The following is a 16,041-nucleotide window of genomic DNA, read 5'->3' as shown; positions in this document are numbered from 1 at the left end:
TTAGGTTAGAAAAATAGTGGTTGAAATTTTGCTTCTTTAGCCTCTGAACCTTCCTCTAAAGAGGGGTAGATCACAAAGGGTCTATTGTACGCAACCTTACCATGCATTTCTGCAAGAGACTGTTTTCACGGTCAACCCCGTAACCTCCTGATCACATGACAACAACTTTACCAATTACGCCAAGGCTGCCGTTCGATGTATTACAGTGTCAGTGTATATAAAAACTCGTTTTCTATTATCTTAACTTTTTTGTTTGGTATGCCTTCACCTTTCTAGATAACAAATGGCTGAGATAACATACCTAATCTTCTTACAAGAAATCTCAAGGTAGAAATAGATGATGTAAATTACATATACTTATTCAATGGAAGGCATCCAACTTGTCACCTACTGACCTTACTTTATTAGTATTTTCAAACCTCAGTACTACACGAAAATACAAAACTTAACATTATATTCTAGTACAATGGTATCAACAAAGATATTCACATAGCAAAAATACAAAGAGAAAGTGACTAAATATGAAGAAAATTTGACATTGAAAAACCTTCCAAACTTCATCACTCCAACTACACTTTTCCCTTTCTATTTAGAGTGTGTTCTTATGCAGCCATTGATCACACCAGACACCCTTTGATCAAACATGTCTAGTCTTGGCCGAGGCGACGACATGTCTTCAGCCAGTGATCTTCCATTTTTAGGCCCAAGATCAACTATGGATCTTCAAGAATTCAGTAGAAAACCAAGACATAATGTCTCTGTCACACTAGGTGAACTATTGAAACGCGTTGGCGACTCTACTGAGGAACATTACAACAATAATTCCCTTGAACTTGGAAATCACTACTCCAATATTGCTTCTCCATCTTCATTTCCCTTTATTCTTTCCTTTCACAATCTCAGCTATAGTGTTAAAGTTAAAAGCAAAATGTCACTTCCTAAGTTCTTGAGGAGGGGTAATAAGGACAACGAGTTGTTAGACGATAACATGAAGATGTTGTTGAATGACATATCAGGAGAAGCAAGAGAAGGTGAAATCATGGCTGTACTTGGAGCTAGTGGTTCGGGAAAATCTACGTTGATCGATGCACTTGCAGATCGAATATCAAGAGAAAGCCTAAAAGGGACAGTAACTTTAAATGGTGAAGTTCTTGAATCAAAACTTCTTAAAGTTATCTCAGCTTATGTTATGCAAGATGATCTCTTGTTTCCAATGTTAACTGTTGAAGAAACACTCATGTTCTCAGCCGAGTTTCGTCTTCCAAGGACTTTATCTAAGTCAAAAAAAAAGGCTAGAGTTCAAGAATTAATCGATCAATTAGGCCTTACAACTGCTGCTAAAACAGTGATTGGAGATGAAGGCCATAGGGGAGTTTCTGGTGGCGAACGAAGACGTGTTTCTATTGGCATTGACATAATTCATGACCCTATTGTCCTTTTTCTTGATGAACCAACTTCAGGACTTGATTCAACTAGTGCATATATGGTTGTAAAAGTCTTGCAAAGAATTGCACAAAGTGGTAGTATTGTGATCATGTCAATTCATCAGCCAAGCTATAGAATCTTGAGTCTTTTGGACCGTTTGATCATACTGTCGCGTGGAAACACAGTCTTTACTAGCTCTCCTTCAAGTCTACAACAATTTTTTTCTGAATTTGGAAATCCAATACCTGAAAATGAAAACAGGATAGAGTTTGCTTTGGATTTCATAAGAGAACTTGAAGGAATTCCAAATGGAACCAAGAATTTAGTGGAGTTCAACAAAACATGGCAAAGGAAAAAACCCTCAAATAGTAGCAGTTTCTTTTACAATGGAACAAAACCATCACTTAAAGAAGCCATAAGTGCAAGTGTTTCAAGAGGGAAATTAGTCTCAGGAGCTACGAATATAGACCCGAGTCTTTCTTCTTCAAATGTCCCAAAATTTGCTAATCCATTTTGGGTAGATATGGTTGTGATAGCCAAAAGATCAATGCTGAATTCCATGAGAATGCCTGAGCTATTTGGTATGCGTTTTGGCGCTGTTGTTGTTACTGGTGTTATACTAGCCACAATTTTTTGGAAATTGGACAATTCCCCTAAAGGGGTTCAAGAAAGGGTAGGATTTTTCGCCTTTGCAATGTCGACAACTTTTTACACTTGTGCTGAAGCAATCCCAGTTTTTCTTCAAGAAAGGTACATTTTCATGAGAGAGACTGCTTATAACGCTTATCGTCGTTCCTCTTATGTTGTTTCACATGCCATTATCTCAATTCCTTCAATATTAGTCCTCTCCATTGCATTTGCTATCACAACTTATTGGTCTGTTGGATTAGCCGGTGGCGTTTCAGGTTTCCTTTACTTCTTGCTTTTTATGGTTGCCTCATTTTGGGCTGGAAGTTCATTTGTCACATTCCTTTCTGGTGTCATATACAATGTTATGATGGCTTACACGGTTGTTGTCGCGATCTTGGCTTATTTCGTGTTGTTTAGTGGCTATTTCATTAGTCGTGATCGAATCCCACCTTATTGGATATGGTTTCACTATATGTCCTTAGTGAAATATCCTTATCAAGGTGTGTTACAGAATGAATTTGATGATCCTCTTGAGTGTTTTGTAAAGGGTATTCAGATTTTCGACGGCTCGCCTTTGAGGGCTGTACCTGAGCAGTTGAAGATCAAGTTGCTGCACAACATGAGCAAGACATTGGGAATGAACATAACAAGTTCAACATGTTTGACAACAGGGGCAGATATATTGAAACAAACTGGTGTAAATGACTTAAACAAATGGTCTTGTTTCTGGATTACTATTGCTTTGGGATTTTTCTTTAGGATTCTCTTCTATTTTGCTTTAGTCATTGGAAGCAAAAATAAGAGGAGGTGAAAAAACTTTGAGGGACACAAATATTTACTAGTTTCTATTTTGTGTCTTAATTTTAATTGAGCAACTTATTTTTCCTTTGTTTTTCTTAGGCATTATGCTTATTTCCAAATGTCCAAATCTTGTTTAATAATATTCACTAAGTTGTATTCAGATGGTTAGCTTTGGTTGGTTTTGCTATTTTGTGGAGAATAGTATTTGCATGTATTCTTCTAACCACAATCTACTCATTTGGTAAGTATATTTTTATAATCATTTGGGATATGATATATATCAAGGGGAGCCTTGGAGTTCCGTGTGACCTATAGGTCCTGGGTTTGAATCGTAGAAGGAACCATAATGCTTGCATTAGGGTAGACTGTCTACACCACACCCCTTGAGGTGCAGCCCTTTCCCGGACCCCGTGAACGCGAGATATCTTGTACACTGGGCTACCCTCTTTTTAATTTCTTATATATATTATAAGAAATCAACAACACTTTGCTTCACATTGGAACTCAAATTCTCTTAGCATGATCAAATGTTACTTGTGGTAGAAAAAGGTCCTTTTCTTATGTACATTGAAAAGTGGCAATTTGATAGCAACTAGAATACAATATCGGGTATCCCTATAAATTTAATTATATATATCCCGTCCAAATGTATTTACAAGCGAGAAAATTGTCTTTTAAACATATTTACATATCTACATCTTTTCCTCTGAGACATTTCAAGCAATTATAAGAATGACATGAAAGCATCATTGGGAGTTAGCCAGCATAACATCTATAGGTAGTTTTAGACAATGAGATTCTATTTTTAGCAGTGATTTTTTCGAAAAAATCACATAAGGTTATCTAGATGCTCTAGAATATCTAGATGTCTCTATATTTTTCGAAAAAATTACTTTACTTTATACCGATTCTTTAGGACGTGTCTTGGTGAAGATCTCAGCACTATTTTTCGGGCTCCTCTTTCTTCCCCCAAGACTGAAGGTTCTTTAATTGGTCCTGCAAAGAAACATGAACACGTACTGACAAAATTTTCATCTCTGAAGCGAGCTGGTTTGATAATAGTTCTTTTTGGTCTTCCCGAACCACTTGAATCATCTTTTTGTTGAGTTTTATGTTGTTGAGGTCCAGGACTCCCTCTTTCTCTTAACTCCTCGGCGGCTGTTTTATCTAGAGAAGCACCTGCAATGGGCAAGCTTGAATCTCCATTATTTAAGGTTTTTGAACTTGCTCCATCCAATGCAGCTCCATAAAACAAAGACACTTCGTCGAATATGACATCCCTTGAGACAACAAAGAGATGAGTTTTTAGGATCCATGCACTTCCATCCCCTTTTCCTTTCATTATATCCGATAAAGATGCATTTCCTTGCCTTGACATCTAACTTGCTTCGTTGAGAATCCGAAATGTGAACATAACAAATAGAGCCAAAAACTCTGAGGTGTTTAACACTAGGCTTTTCTCCAAACATTAAGTCATAGGGAGACTTCATATTTTTTGGAGAAATCGGCATCCTGTTAATCACGTACGCTGCACATCTCATACCTTCAGCCCACAAGGATCTAGGTAGATTCTTGGCATGAAGCCAACTCTTACATGTCTCAGTTAAGTGTCAGATCTTCCATTCAGCCACTCCATTTTGTTGTGGCGTATCAGCACATGTCAGCTCTATTTTAATGCCATGCTGACGACAAAAGGAAAGAAACTCATCTGACGTGAACTCACCGCCATTATCAATTCGCAGCCGCCTTATTCTAGAATCGAGTTCACCTTCAACTATTTCTTTGAGCTCCACAAACTTACTGAAAACTTCTGACTTGTACTTCACAAAATAAACCGAAGTGAATCTAGTAAAATCATCAATGAACATTAGCTTATAAGTATAGCCTGAAAATGAAGGAGTTCTCATTGGCCCCATCAAGTCACTGTGAATAAGTTCTAGTGGGGCATTGCACCTTGACAAGGATCTGTCAAATGGAAGACGATGTGCCTTTCCATATTGACATCCTTCACAAACCTCTCCTCCATAAAAAATTCTTAAGTTAGGCAAACCTTTTACTAGATTCAACTTTACCATGGCTTTTAATTTATCCATGCTTAGATGTCCAAGTCTAGCATGCCAAAGATGTGTATTATCATTGCTACTCATCTTCTCAATATATGAATTAGAGGGAGATAAGCCATATAAATCGTTAACTCTCTTACCTGAGTGAAGGATATCTGCCTTGAGTACGTTGATATTTCGGAGGAACTTCACATCACGTGGGCCAAATAGTAAATAGTTTCCAGCATTTGCAACTGAAAATAGATTTTTCTTCATACCTGAAACGTGAAAGACACTGTTGAGGGTGATAGTGTCTTTTTTCTTCTCGTTGATCACAACAATGCATTATCTGCTGTAACAATGACATCATGTCCGTTGTATTCGCGAAAGGTGGAGAATTTGGATTGATCTCCAGTGAGATGGTGCCCACATCCTGAATCCACGATCCAGTCTCTTTCAAAATTTATGGAAGCCATGGCATTTATTGCTCGAGTCTCCGCTAAGCACTTTCCCCAGTCCTTTTCTTTTTCTTCTTCTTCAGCAGCTTTCTTGGTTTGAGCCATATTGCTCTCTTTGGCTCGACAATATCTTTTTATGTTCCCGACTTGCCACAACGGTAACATTTTAAAAGCCTTTTACCGTTACTGGAAGACTCCCTTCTTTCCCGGCGAGCTTGAACCACTTGAGGATTGAAAGTGCATGCTATCTCTTAATTTCCCTTTAAAATTCCTCTTATCGGCGTCAAGAGAATGTAAAGAATAGCAGAAGAAGAGTATTATTTGGAAACCTTCTGCTAGCCCAAGATCGTTAAATAATATTAGAGGATTCAACTAAAGAAGAGGAAGCTTGAAAAAGAGAAAGAAAGTTTTGGAGAGGAGAACTTTGCTTAGGAAAGAAGGCTTTCTTGATTTTGGCTTCCTAAAAAATGCCTAAGACCACCCCTATTTATACTTCTCTAAGGATGGTTCTAGATAATATTCTAGAACATGCACAAGAAAAATCTAGTGAACCCTATCTTTCCATAATACTCTAGAATACCTAGATGTCTCTAATAGATAAACTTATCTTCCCACGACATTCTAGAACATCTAGATATGTCTACTAAATATCAAGGATACTTCACTAGGACATTCTAGAGAATTCTATATTTTTCAAAAAAATTACTTTACTTTATTTTTCTCACACTCCCCCTTAAAGTGATTTTTTGGAAGCTATCCCTCGCATGTCGCGGAAGAACTCAACCGATTCTTTAGGAAGTGTCTTGGTGAAGATCTCAGCACTATTTTTCGGGCTCCTCTTTCTTCCCCCAAGACTGAAGGTTCTTTAATTGGTCCTGCAAAGAAACATGAATACGTACTGACAAAATTTTCATCTCTGAAGTGAGCTGGTTTGATAATAGTTCTTTTTGGCCTTCCCGAACCACTTGAATCATCTTCTTGTTGATTTTCATGTTGTTGAGGTCTATGACTCCCCCTTTCTCTTATCTCCTCGGCAGTTGTATTATCTAGAGAAGCACCTGCAATGGGCAAGCTTGAATCTCCATTATTTAAGGTTTTTGAACTCTCTCCATCCAATGCAGCTCCATAATACAAAGACACTTCATCGAATATGACATTCCTTGAGACAACAAAGAGATGAGTTTTAGGATCCATACACTTCCATCCCTTTTTTCTTTCATCATATCCGACAAAGATGCATTTTCTTGCCTTGGCATCCAACTTGCTCCGTTGAGAATTCGGAATGTGAACATAACAAATAGAGCCAAAAACCCTGACGTGTTTCACGCTAGGCTTTTCTCCAAACATTAATTCATATGGAGACTTCATATTGTTTGGAGAAAGAAGCATCCTGTTAATCACGCACGCTGCACATTTCATGCCTTCAGCCCACAAGGCCCCAGGTAAATTTTTTGCATGAAGCCAACTCTTACATGTCTCAGTTAAGTGTCGGATCTTCCTTTCAGCCACTCCATTTTGTTGTGGCGTATCAGCGCATGTCAGCTCTCTTTTAATGCCATGCTGACGACAAAAGGAAAGAAACTCATCTGATGTGAACTCACCGCCATTATCAGTTCGCAACCATCTTATTCTGGAATTGAGTTCACCTTCAACTGTTTCTTTGAACTCCACAAACTTACTGAAAACTTCTGACTTGTGCTTCACAAAATAAACCCAAGTGAATCTAGTAAAATCATCACTAAAAATTAGCATATAAGAATAGCCTGAAAATGAAGGAGTTCTCATTGGCCCCATCAAGTCACTGTGAATAAGTTCTTGTGGGGCATTGCACCTTGACAAGGATCTGTCAAATGGAAGACGATGTGCCTTTCCATATTGACATCCTTCACAAATCTCTCCTCCATAAAAAATTCTTAAGTTATGCAAACCTTTTACTAGATTTAACTTTACCATGGCTTTTAATTTATCCATGCTTAGATGTCCAAGTTTAGCATGCCAAAGATGTGTATTATCATTGCTACTCATCTTCTCAATATATGAATTAGAGGCAGATAAGCCATATAAATCGTTAACTCTCTTACCTGAGTGAAGGATATCTGCCTTGAGTACCTTGATATTTCGGAGGAACTTCACATCACGTGGGCCAAATAGTAAATAGCTTCCAGCATTTGCAACTGAAAATAGATTTTTCTTCATACCTGAAACGTGAAAGACACTGTTGAGGGTGATAGTGTCTTTTTGCTTCTCGTTGATCACAACAATGCCTTCCTTCTCCACATTATGGACTGTATTTATCTGCTGTAACAATGACATCATGTCCGTTGTATTCGTGAAAAGTGGAGAATTTGGATTGATCTCCAGTGAGATGGTGCCCACATCCTGAATCCACGATCCAGTCTCTTTCAAAATTTATGGAAGCCATGGCATTTATTGCTCGAGTCTCCGCTGTGAAGCCCTTTCCCCAGTCTTCTTCTTTTTCTTCTTCTTCAGTAACTTTCTTGATTTGAGCTATATTTCTCTCTTTGACTCGACAATATCTTTTTATGTGCCCGAGTTTGCCACAACGGTAACATTTTAAAGGCTTTTTACCATTGCTGGAAGACTCCCCCTTCTTTCCTGGCGAGCTCGAACCACTTGAGGATTGAAAGTGCATGTTATCTCTTGATTTCCCTTTAAAGTTCCTCTTATCGGCGACAAGAGCATTTCCTTCCCCTTCTTTGATAGATACACCAGCCATCTGTTTGGCTAATAGCTCTTGTGACGATAGCAAATTCTCAAATTCTTCCAAAGATGGTTGTTGAACCCATCCTTGAATCGATGTAACAAAGGGAATATATTCTCGCTTTAAGCCACGAATAATAATTCTTCTTATTCGTGCTTCAGAGATAGCCTCGTCCGGATTTAATAGAGAAATTTCAGAACACAGATTTTTTTACCTTAAAAAAATACTCGACGATCGAGAGATTACCTTGAGTGGTGTTAGCTAACTCATTCTCCAAAATCTGTAGCTGAGCTTCATCCTTCTTGTTGAACAACCGATCGAAGGTCTTCCATATTTCATGAGCTGATTTACACCTTATAATATGATCAAATAAATTAGGAGAGATGGACCTCTTTAGGATAAACTCTGCCTTAGCATGAATCTGCTTCCACTTCTTACGTGCATTGCTATTTTCTGGTGCGTCAGCAGTAGGACTTGTGTTACTCCCATTGACAACTTCCCACAAATCCTCACCAACAAGGTATGACTCCATACGACTCTTCCATACCTTGTAGTTGGACTGGTTCAATAACTCAATCCCCAGTCCATTAACACGACCACCCAAATCCATTTAACGAAACCAGTTGAATCAACCACTAACTCGACCTTGAAATCCAGAAGCCAACTTAAGACTCTGATACCATGTAAAGAATAACAGAAGAAGAGTATTATTTGGAAACCTTCTGCTAGCCCAAGATCGTTAAATAATATTGGAGGATTCAACTAAAGAAGAGGAAGCTTGAAAAAGAGAAGAAAGTTTTGGAGAGGAGAACTTTGCTTAGGAAAGAAGGCTTTCTTGATTTTGGCTTCCTTACAAATGCCTAAGACCACCCCTATTTATACTTCTCTAAGGATGGTTCAAGATAATATTCTAGAACATGCACAAAAAAAATCCAGTGAACCTTATCTTTCCATAATAATCTAGAATATCTAGATGTCTCTAATAGATAAACTTATCTTCCCACAACATTCTAGAACTGTAACGACCCGACCGGCCGTTTTTAGAATTCACGCCCCGATCCCCCGTTAACTGTTTTCCCTAAGTTCATTTCTGCTATTTTGGTTTGTCGGGACCTTCGGTGTTGAGTTTTGGAGAGTTTTGGGACACTTAGTCCCTAAATGAGAGCTTAAGAGTTGAAAAATGATCCGTAATCAGAACAGTATGAAGACGACCTAGGAATGGAAATCCGATGGTTCCGTTAGCTCCGTTAGGTAATTTCGGGGTTGGGAGCGTGTTCGGAATGTATTTTGGAGGCTCGTAGCTCATTTAGGCTTGAAATGCCGAAGTTTGAATTTTTGAAGTTTCCGGTCCGATAGTGAGTTTTTGATCCGAGGGTCGAATTGGAATTCCGGAAGTTGCAGTAGTTCTGTCATGTCATTTGGGATGTGTGTGCAAAATTTTAGGTCATTCGGACGAGGTTCGGGTAGGTTTTTGATCGAAAGCGTGTTTGGTTGGAATTTGAAGTTCTTAGGCTTGAATCTTTGATTAATTCGGGTTTCCGGCGTTGTTTAGGTGTTTTCAAGATTGGTACAAGTTTGAATAAGGTATTAGGTGGTATTGGTACTTTTGGTTGAGGTCCCGGGGGCCTCGGGATGATTTCGGGTGGTTAACGGAAGAGTTTTGGAAGTTGAGAAATAGCAGCACTGCTGCTTCTAGTATCTTTCCGCTTCTGCGGCTTGGGAACCACAGAAGCGGAGCCGCAGAAGCGGCCTTGGTCGTCGCAAAAGCGAGATTAGCCCTCCCTCTCAGGAACCGCAGAAGCGGTCTCCATTCCGCAGAAGCGGAACCGCAGGAGCGTTATGTGTCCGCAGAAGCGGACTCTGGTCTATTAAGTGAAAACCGCAGAAGCGGTTGTTTTTCCGCATATGCGGGACCGCAGAAGCGGTCCCTTGTCCGCAGAAGCGGAAATCCCTGGGTAGAAATAGAAATGTCGAGGGTTTGAGTTCATAAGTTACAAAATCAATTGAGAGCTCGGGAGAGGGCAATTTTGAGTGGGTTTTGAAGAGAAGATGGTAACGTTTCTTAATCCCTTCTAGTTATATTTCATTATTTTGTAGTTAAATCCATCATTTAAAATTCGAATTTGGGACTAAAATTGGAGGAATTTGGTTAGAACTTCTTAGGCCAAACTTTGGGATTTTGAGTGAGTATTTGACCTCCGATTTGGAAAATTTTTATATGGTTAGACTCGTGAGAATACGAGGGTTCTGAAAATGTAAAAAATTATTTGATTCCGAGGCGTTGGCCTGAAGGGCATTTTGGTCATTTCACCTAATTTCACGCCGTAGCTTTGAATTAAATAGTAGAATCAGTTGCTTGAGATGTTATTTACAATGTGTGATTTAATTGAATAGATTTGGGCCATTTGGAGTCGAGTACTCGTGGCAAGAACGTGGTTGCTAGTTGATTTTAGCCGGTTCGAGGTAAGTATCTTGCCTAACCTTGTGTGGGGGACTTCCCCTTAGGATTTGAGTCTTCTTTGTTGATTGTATTCCTTGTACGCGAGGTGACGAGTGCGTGCTAGGATTTATTTGTGGAAAATTATCCCTTTTAGGCTCTTAAATCCTTGTAGTCACCGAATATAAAGTTGTTCTTGATACGATTGAGTTCCCTGTTATTAGCTTCACCTTTACATGTCTTACTTGGAATTTAATTGCCCCTTTTTGGATTATTCTTGTTGCCTAATTGACTTTTACTTGTTTCACTGTAGACATTACCCTTCTATAGTCACATTATCATTCCTAACTGCTTGTCTTTATTTGGAAAGCATTACTTCTATCTCTCGCGTAATTAATTGGTCTTAATTGGAAAGAAGTTAGATATCCTATATTCAGTTGATACTTCCTTAATTGTAATTATTTGATTCATGTTAACTTCCTTGTTGTTGAACTCAGTATTATGGAATCGTTGTTTCATATTATTTCTCCCTTGTTGAGTTGTTCTTATTGCGCTTAGTATTTCTCTGTTACGGTTATTCCTTGTGAGTTAGTTGTACCGTCTTTTGGTGAACGGAAATACCTGAGTTGATTCTCTTGCCTTGTTCCTGTATATATTGTCTTTTGTTATGTTGTACTTGAGGTTGTGACGCACGAGGTTTCTGCCATGCGGTTGTTGATACTGTGATGCACGAGGTTTCTGCCGTGCGATTGTGAATATTGTGATGCACGAGGTTTCTGCCATGCAGTTGTTGATACTGTGATGCACGAGGTTTCTGCCGTGCGATTGTGAATATTGTGATGTACGAGATCTTTGCCGTGTTGTTGTTGTTATTGATGTTTTGCACATGCGGCGTAATAAGGCGGGATATGTTATATGCTTATATGTGGGTTGCGCATGTGGCGGAATAAGGAGGGAACATTGTGATGCACGTGTGGCGAAATAAGGTGGTACCTATTATCTTATTATTTGCACACGTGGCGAAATAAGGTGGGCTATGTCAGGGGATGATTGTAGAGAATTGTGACGGCCTGTGGAGGCATTCCTATTTGTTTAATAATGTGATTGTGGGTTGCTTACCGGTATGAGCTTTATCGCTTGGAGGTTGTGAGGAAACATCGTACGTGCGGTCCGTTCTCCTTTTCATGTTTACTAGCTGGTAGAATTTTGTTAGAAACATTTGCACAAGCATACACGTAGCTGAACACCCCTATTAGAGGTGAATTCCTCCTGATTTTGCTAAGGGTGGAGGTACGCCCTCGTTTATCCATTATATTTGTGAGAGTGGCCCTAGTTAGCCAGTTAGTTGTCGGTATGACCATGAGATTGATGGGGCACAGGATGGCAATTGTTAGATTACAGATGCTGGGTCTTCGCGAGTTGTGGTTTGTCCGAGACTTGGTGAAATTGTGGAAAGAGTTGGATAAGACCCTTGTGAACATCATTGTAGGATATGAGTTATTGACTTGTTTTCCCATTGCTGTGTTGTGACCTTAGGATTTGGATTGTGATTCTGCCGTCATTTCCTATCCTCATTTATTATATCGTTGTTACTTGTTGTATTTTTTTTCCTTATCGTGAATTGTAGCATTCTTGGTCATTCATGCAGTCTTTACATATTTATATGTCATTTCCATTGTTCCTATGATTATACTGTTTATTGACCGGTAGGTGCCTTGACTGTTCCTCGTCACTACTCCACCGAGGTTAGTCTTGATACTTACTGGGCACCGCCGTGGTGTGCTCATGCTACTCTTCTGCACATTTTTGTTGTGCAGATACAGGTACTCCCACTCAATTCTGTCAGCCTTGGAAGGAGGCGTATCGGTAGAGACTTCGAGGTATATCTGCTATGTCCGCAGACCGAGGAGTCCCTTTCCAGTTTTCTGTAATAAGTATAGCTCTTTCAGCATTTCTCCTTTGTATAGATATTCTTGAGTCAGAGCCTCTTATGTATCCCTTAGCTTGTGATTTGTGAGTTTCCGGGTTTTGGGAATTGTTTTAGACTTATGATATTGAGTTGTACTTGCCATGCGGCATTCAGTACAGTTTCCTTTAGATATTTGATTTGATTTTTCTCTATTTTTCCGCAATTATTATATTTTCGCAAATGTTAGGCTTACCTGGTCATGGGGACCAGGTGCCGTCATGATATGTTCACGGTTGGTGAACTAGGGTCGTGACAAGAACATCTAGATATGTCTACTAAATATCAAGGATACTTCACTAGGACATTCTAGAGAATTCTATATTTTTCCAAAAAATCACTTTACTTTATTTTTCTCACAGTTTGTTATCAAGAATTCTAACAAGTAAGATTCTGAGATATTTATCACAGCCATATTTTCTAGAGAAATTTTTATAAAGCACTATCTTTTAGTGGTAATTAGCTATCTATAGATACCATTTGCTATATTGCGGCCTGTAGATACGTTTTTTGTTGTTATAAGATGTGTTTGATGTATTTGAACTATTGTATTCATGAATATAGTAGGAAAAATCAGCGTGAATCATGGAAGTCCAGCTAATCAGTTGTTGTATTCAACTGTATTCAAGAGCTGTATTATTGAATACAGTAACGTATATTCTTTAAAAAAGGACTTTTCAACTGTTTTAAAACGGAAAGGAAACCAATTTAGCAAATAGTCTCCTAATATAACTCAACTAACACAATTATATCACCTACAATCTGTTTTCTCCCTTCATGAAAGATTTTCAATCCGAAAAGTATAAAAAAACAGAGCAATCTGTGGATTTTCAATTCTCCCTTCTTTCTTTTCAGTTCCTTTGTTACGGTTCGTACAAATTCAACCACGAAAAATCGAGATTGATACAATTGTATACAGAAGTACGATATAATTCGATTTTGCATATGGCAAGTTTAACAGTGTTATTGCGTCATTCTGGAAAGTGGAACAGTGAGAGTAACTATGTCGATTATTCGATTGAGGAAATACTAATAAAAGAGTATGCGTCGTATAATGATTTGGTTGCGTCAATTTCTAAGAAACTGGACATAGATTTGAGCTCAAAGACCATTAAAATTCAATACAAAGTAGAAGGAAATTGCACGCCAAATGGAAATACACAATGATATGGGTTACAGGGTGTATGTAGAGTTAAAAAAAGAGAACAGAGAATTCGGGATGTATCCTTTGTGCATAACAACAATTGACAAAGAAGTTGTAGCCGGAGGTAGTTTAATTCAAGGCGACATTGTCCAATTAGACGAAGCAGTTCAAAGGTATAATTTTGATATAGATGATACACTTGCCCTTGATGTTGTCAATTCAGGCGAACCAATTGGGGTGTTCGAACTGGACAAGGATTTGATAATTTCAACAACTAATCAAAGGGAGGTTATGGCTGGACAAGTATATAAGGATAAAGCTACATTGAAAGAGGTGATGGAGCATTACGCTATATCTGAAAGGTTTCAATTCCGGGTTGATAGGTCTAATGCTATCAGGTTTGAGTGTTCTTAATTATTCATTATTTTTTTGTATATTGTATTCATGGTAGGAGTTGTAAAGCGTATGTAGATGTATTTAGGTGTATTTGTGAATTTTTACTTGACCTTCACTGTTGTGCGTTTTTTATTTTTTATGTATTAATAAGACATGTATTCTTGTGGAGCACTACGCTGGTACAGAAGAATTGTATGTAAATTCAAATTGTATGTAGATGTATTTAGGTGTATATGTGAAAGGTTACTTGACCTTCACTGTTGTGCTTTTTATTTTTATTTTTTATGTATTAATAATACATGTATTCTTGTGTATTACAGTGGCTCTAACTATTTTTTATTAAATGTATTAGTTGTATTTAAATGTATGCTTATAAGTATAGGCGTATTCAGATATGTTTAAATGTATAACAGTGCATGCATATATATATATATATATATATATATGAGTGTATGAGAGAGAGAGAGAGAGAGAGAGAGAGAGAGAGAGAGAGAGAGAGATATGCAATAATATATTCAAATGTATATGAGTGTATTTTTTGTAAGCATGTATACTGATTATATGTGTAATGATAAATTCTTTGCATCTATGCATTATTATGTATGTCAGAAGATTGTGAATGGAGGTTTAAGGCTTCTAGCATTAACAAATCACAATTATTCAAAGTGAGGGAGTTCAATGATAAGCATACATGTCCGTTGAAGGATAAGGTGTATGAGCAACGTCAGGTAAGTAGCAGCCTTATAGGTGGTATGATTAGGCCCAAGCTTACAAATTTTAAGAGGAAATACACCCCAAAGGATATAATTGATGATGTGAAAATAAATTTAGGTGTGGATGTTAGTTACATGTTGGCATGGCAGGCTAAAGAAAAGGCAATGAATTTTTTTATGGGTGAATCGGCTGATTCATACAATAAATTACCAGGATACTTGTATACAATGGATATGACATATCTTGGTGCGCACATTAGAATGGTAAAATCCCACAAAATGAGTTCAATTATATGTATATATCTTTGTACTTTCCCTTCTTTCTTAAGTAGTAAAAGATGACATCCATATGCTACACGTAAAATTGAATACATAGCGCAGTACATTGAATGAAATTTAGAAAATATCAACTGCTAAAAACAGAATTGAACACATGTATTTGTATGCTAAATATCAACTGCTGAAAACCCATTAGTAAAATGTATGCTACATAAATAACGTTGAATACATGTATTTATTTGATACTGAATACATTTAATAAACTGAATCTGGAAGGAGTTTATCTTATATTGTCATTCCATAGTTTGCCGTCAAATGAGAGAAGGTAAAACCAATTTTTTGAAGTGACTTGATCAACGCCAAAATCCAACGGTATATGCATTGTTGACTTGTTCTTTTTGTAATGGTCTTCCAAATCACTTCTACGATGAATTTTAAAATACAATATGTCTATTATTTAAATTATAAATATATTGATTAAACATACGGAGTAAAAAACTTACTTTTGATCATGTTTAGCGAGAAGACCATCACGAACCCATTTTTCATACTCCTTAATGACTAATGTAGGATGTGGTCCCAAAATCAAATCATCTTCAAATGGGTGTTTCTTGTCGAATATGGGAGTCAACTTAACTGAGGTACCTATTGTTCAATAAAGTCATGAATACAACCATTTAATTATAGATACAAGGGGGAAGAAGATCATAACTTTATAATATATTATTTTTTAAATAATTTACTAACCTACGGAGTCGAAGTTTGACTCATAAGGCGAAGGATACCATCTACTTAGACGCCGATTCCTATGAGAAGGTAATGGGGTTGCATCTGCTGGATTTTTTGTTGCATGACGTATCACAATTCTAGCTTCTGGAATTTGACTTGGAAGAAACTTGTCCGCCAACTCAAATTGTGATACATGTACTTCTTTGGATACACATATAGGTGGTATGCTACACAGTACCTCAGATGTATATTATTCCCCTCAATTATTGCTTCATGGCAAACAGGATTAACATCTGTAT

At 37.7% G+C, this 16,041-nt stretch overlaps 2 protein-coding genes across 2 annotated transcripts; one reads left to right on the top strand and one right to left on the bottom strand.

Annotated features, from left to right (window-relative positions):
- Positions 1-477: 477 nt before the first annotated feature.
- LOC109216501 (ABC transporter G family member 20-like) lies at positions 478-3,044 on the top strand. Its single transcript, XM_019380663.1, has one exon. The coding sequence runs from the start codon at positions 644-646 to the stop codon at positions 2,864-2,866; it is 2,223 nt and encodes a 740-aa protein (XP_019236208.1). The 5' UTR covers positions 478-643; the 3' UTR covers positions 2,867-3,044.
- A 4,590-nt stretch (positions 3,045-7,634) lies between these two features.
- On the bottom strand, positions 7,635-8,688 carry LOC109216496. The gene is made up of 2 exons (XM_019380658.1): positions 8,325-8,688; positions 7,635-8,164 (listed from the first exon to the last, which is right to left on the bottom strand). The coding sequence occupies exons 1-2, from the start codon at positions 8,686-8,688 to the stop codon at positions 7,635-7,637; spliced, it is 894 nt and encodes a 297-aa protein (XP_019236203.1).
- Positions 8,689-16,041: the final 7,353 nt, after the last annotated feature.

Source organism: Nicotiana attenuata, unplaced genomic scaffold (genome assembly GCF_001879085.1).
Source record: "Nicotiana attenuata strain UT unplaced genomic scaffold, NIATTr2, whole genome shotgun sequence".
NCBI lineage: Eukaryota > Viridiplantae > Streptophyta > Magnoliopsida > Solanales > Solanaceae > Nicotiana > Nicotiana attenuata.
The sequence above is the reverse complement of the archived record's forward strand: the minus strand, read 5'-3'. Positions and strand labels throughout refer to the sequence as shown.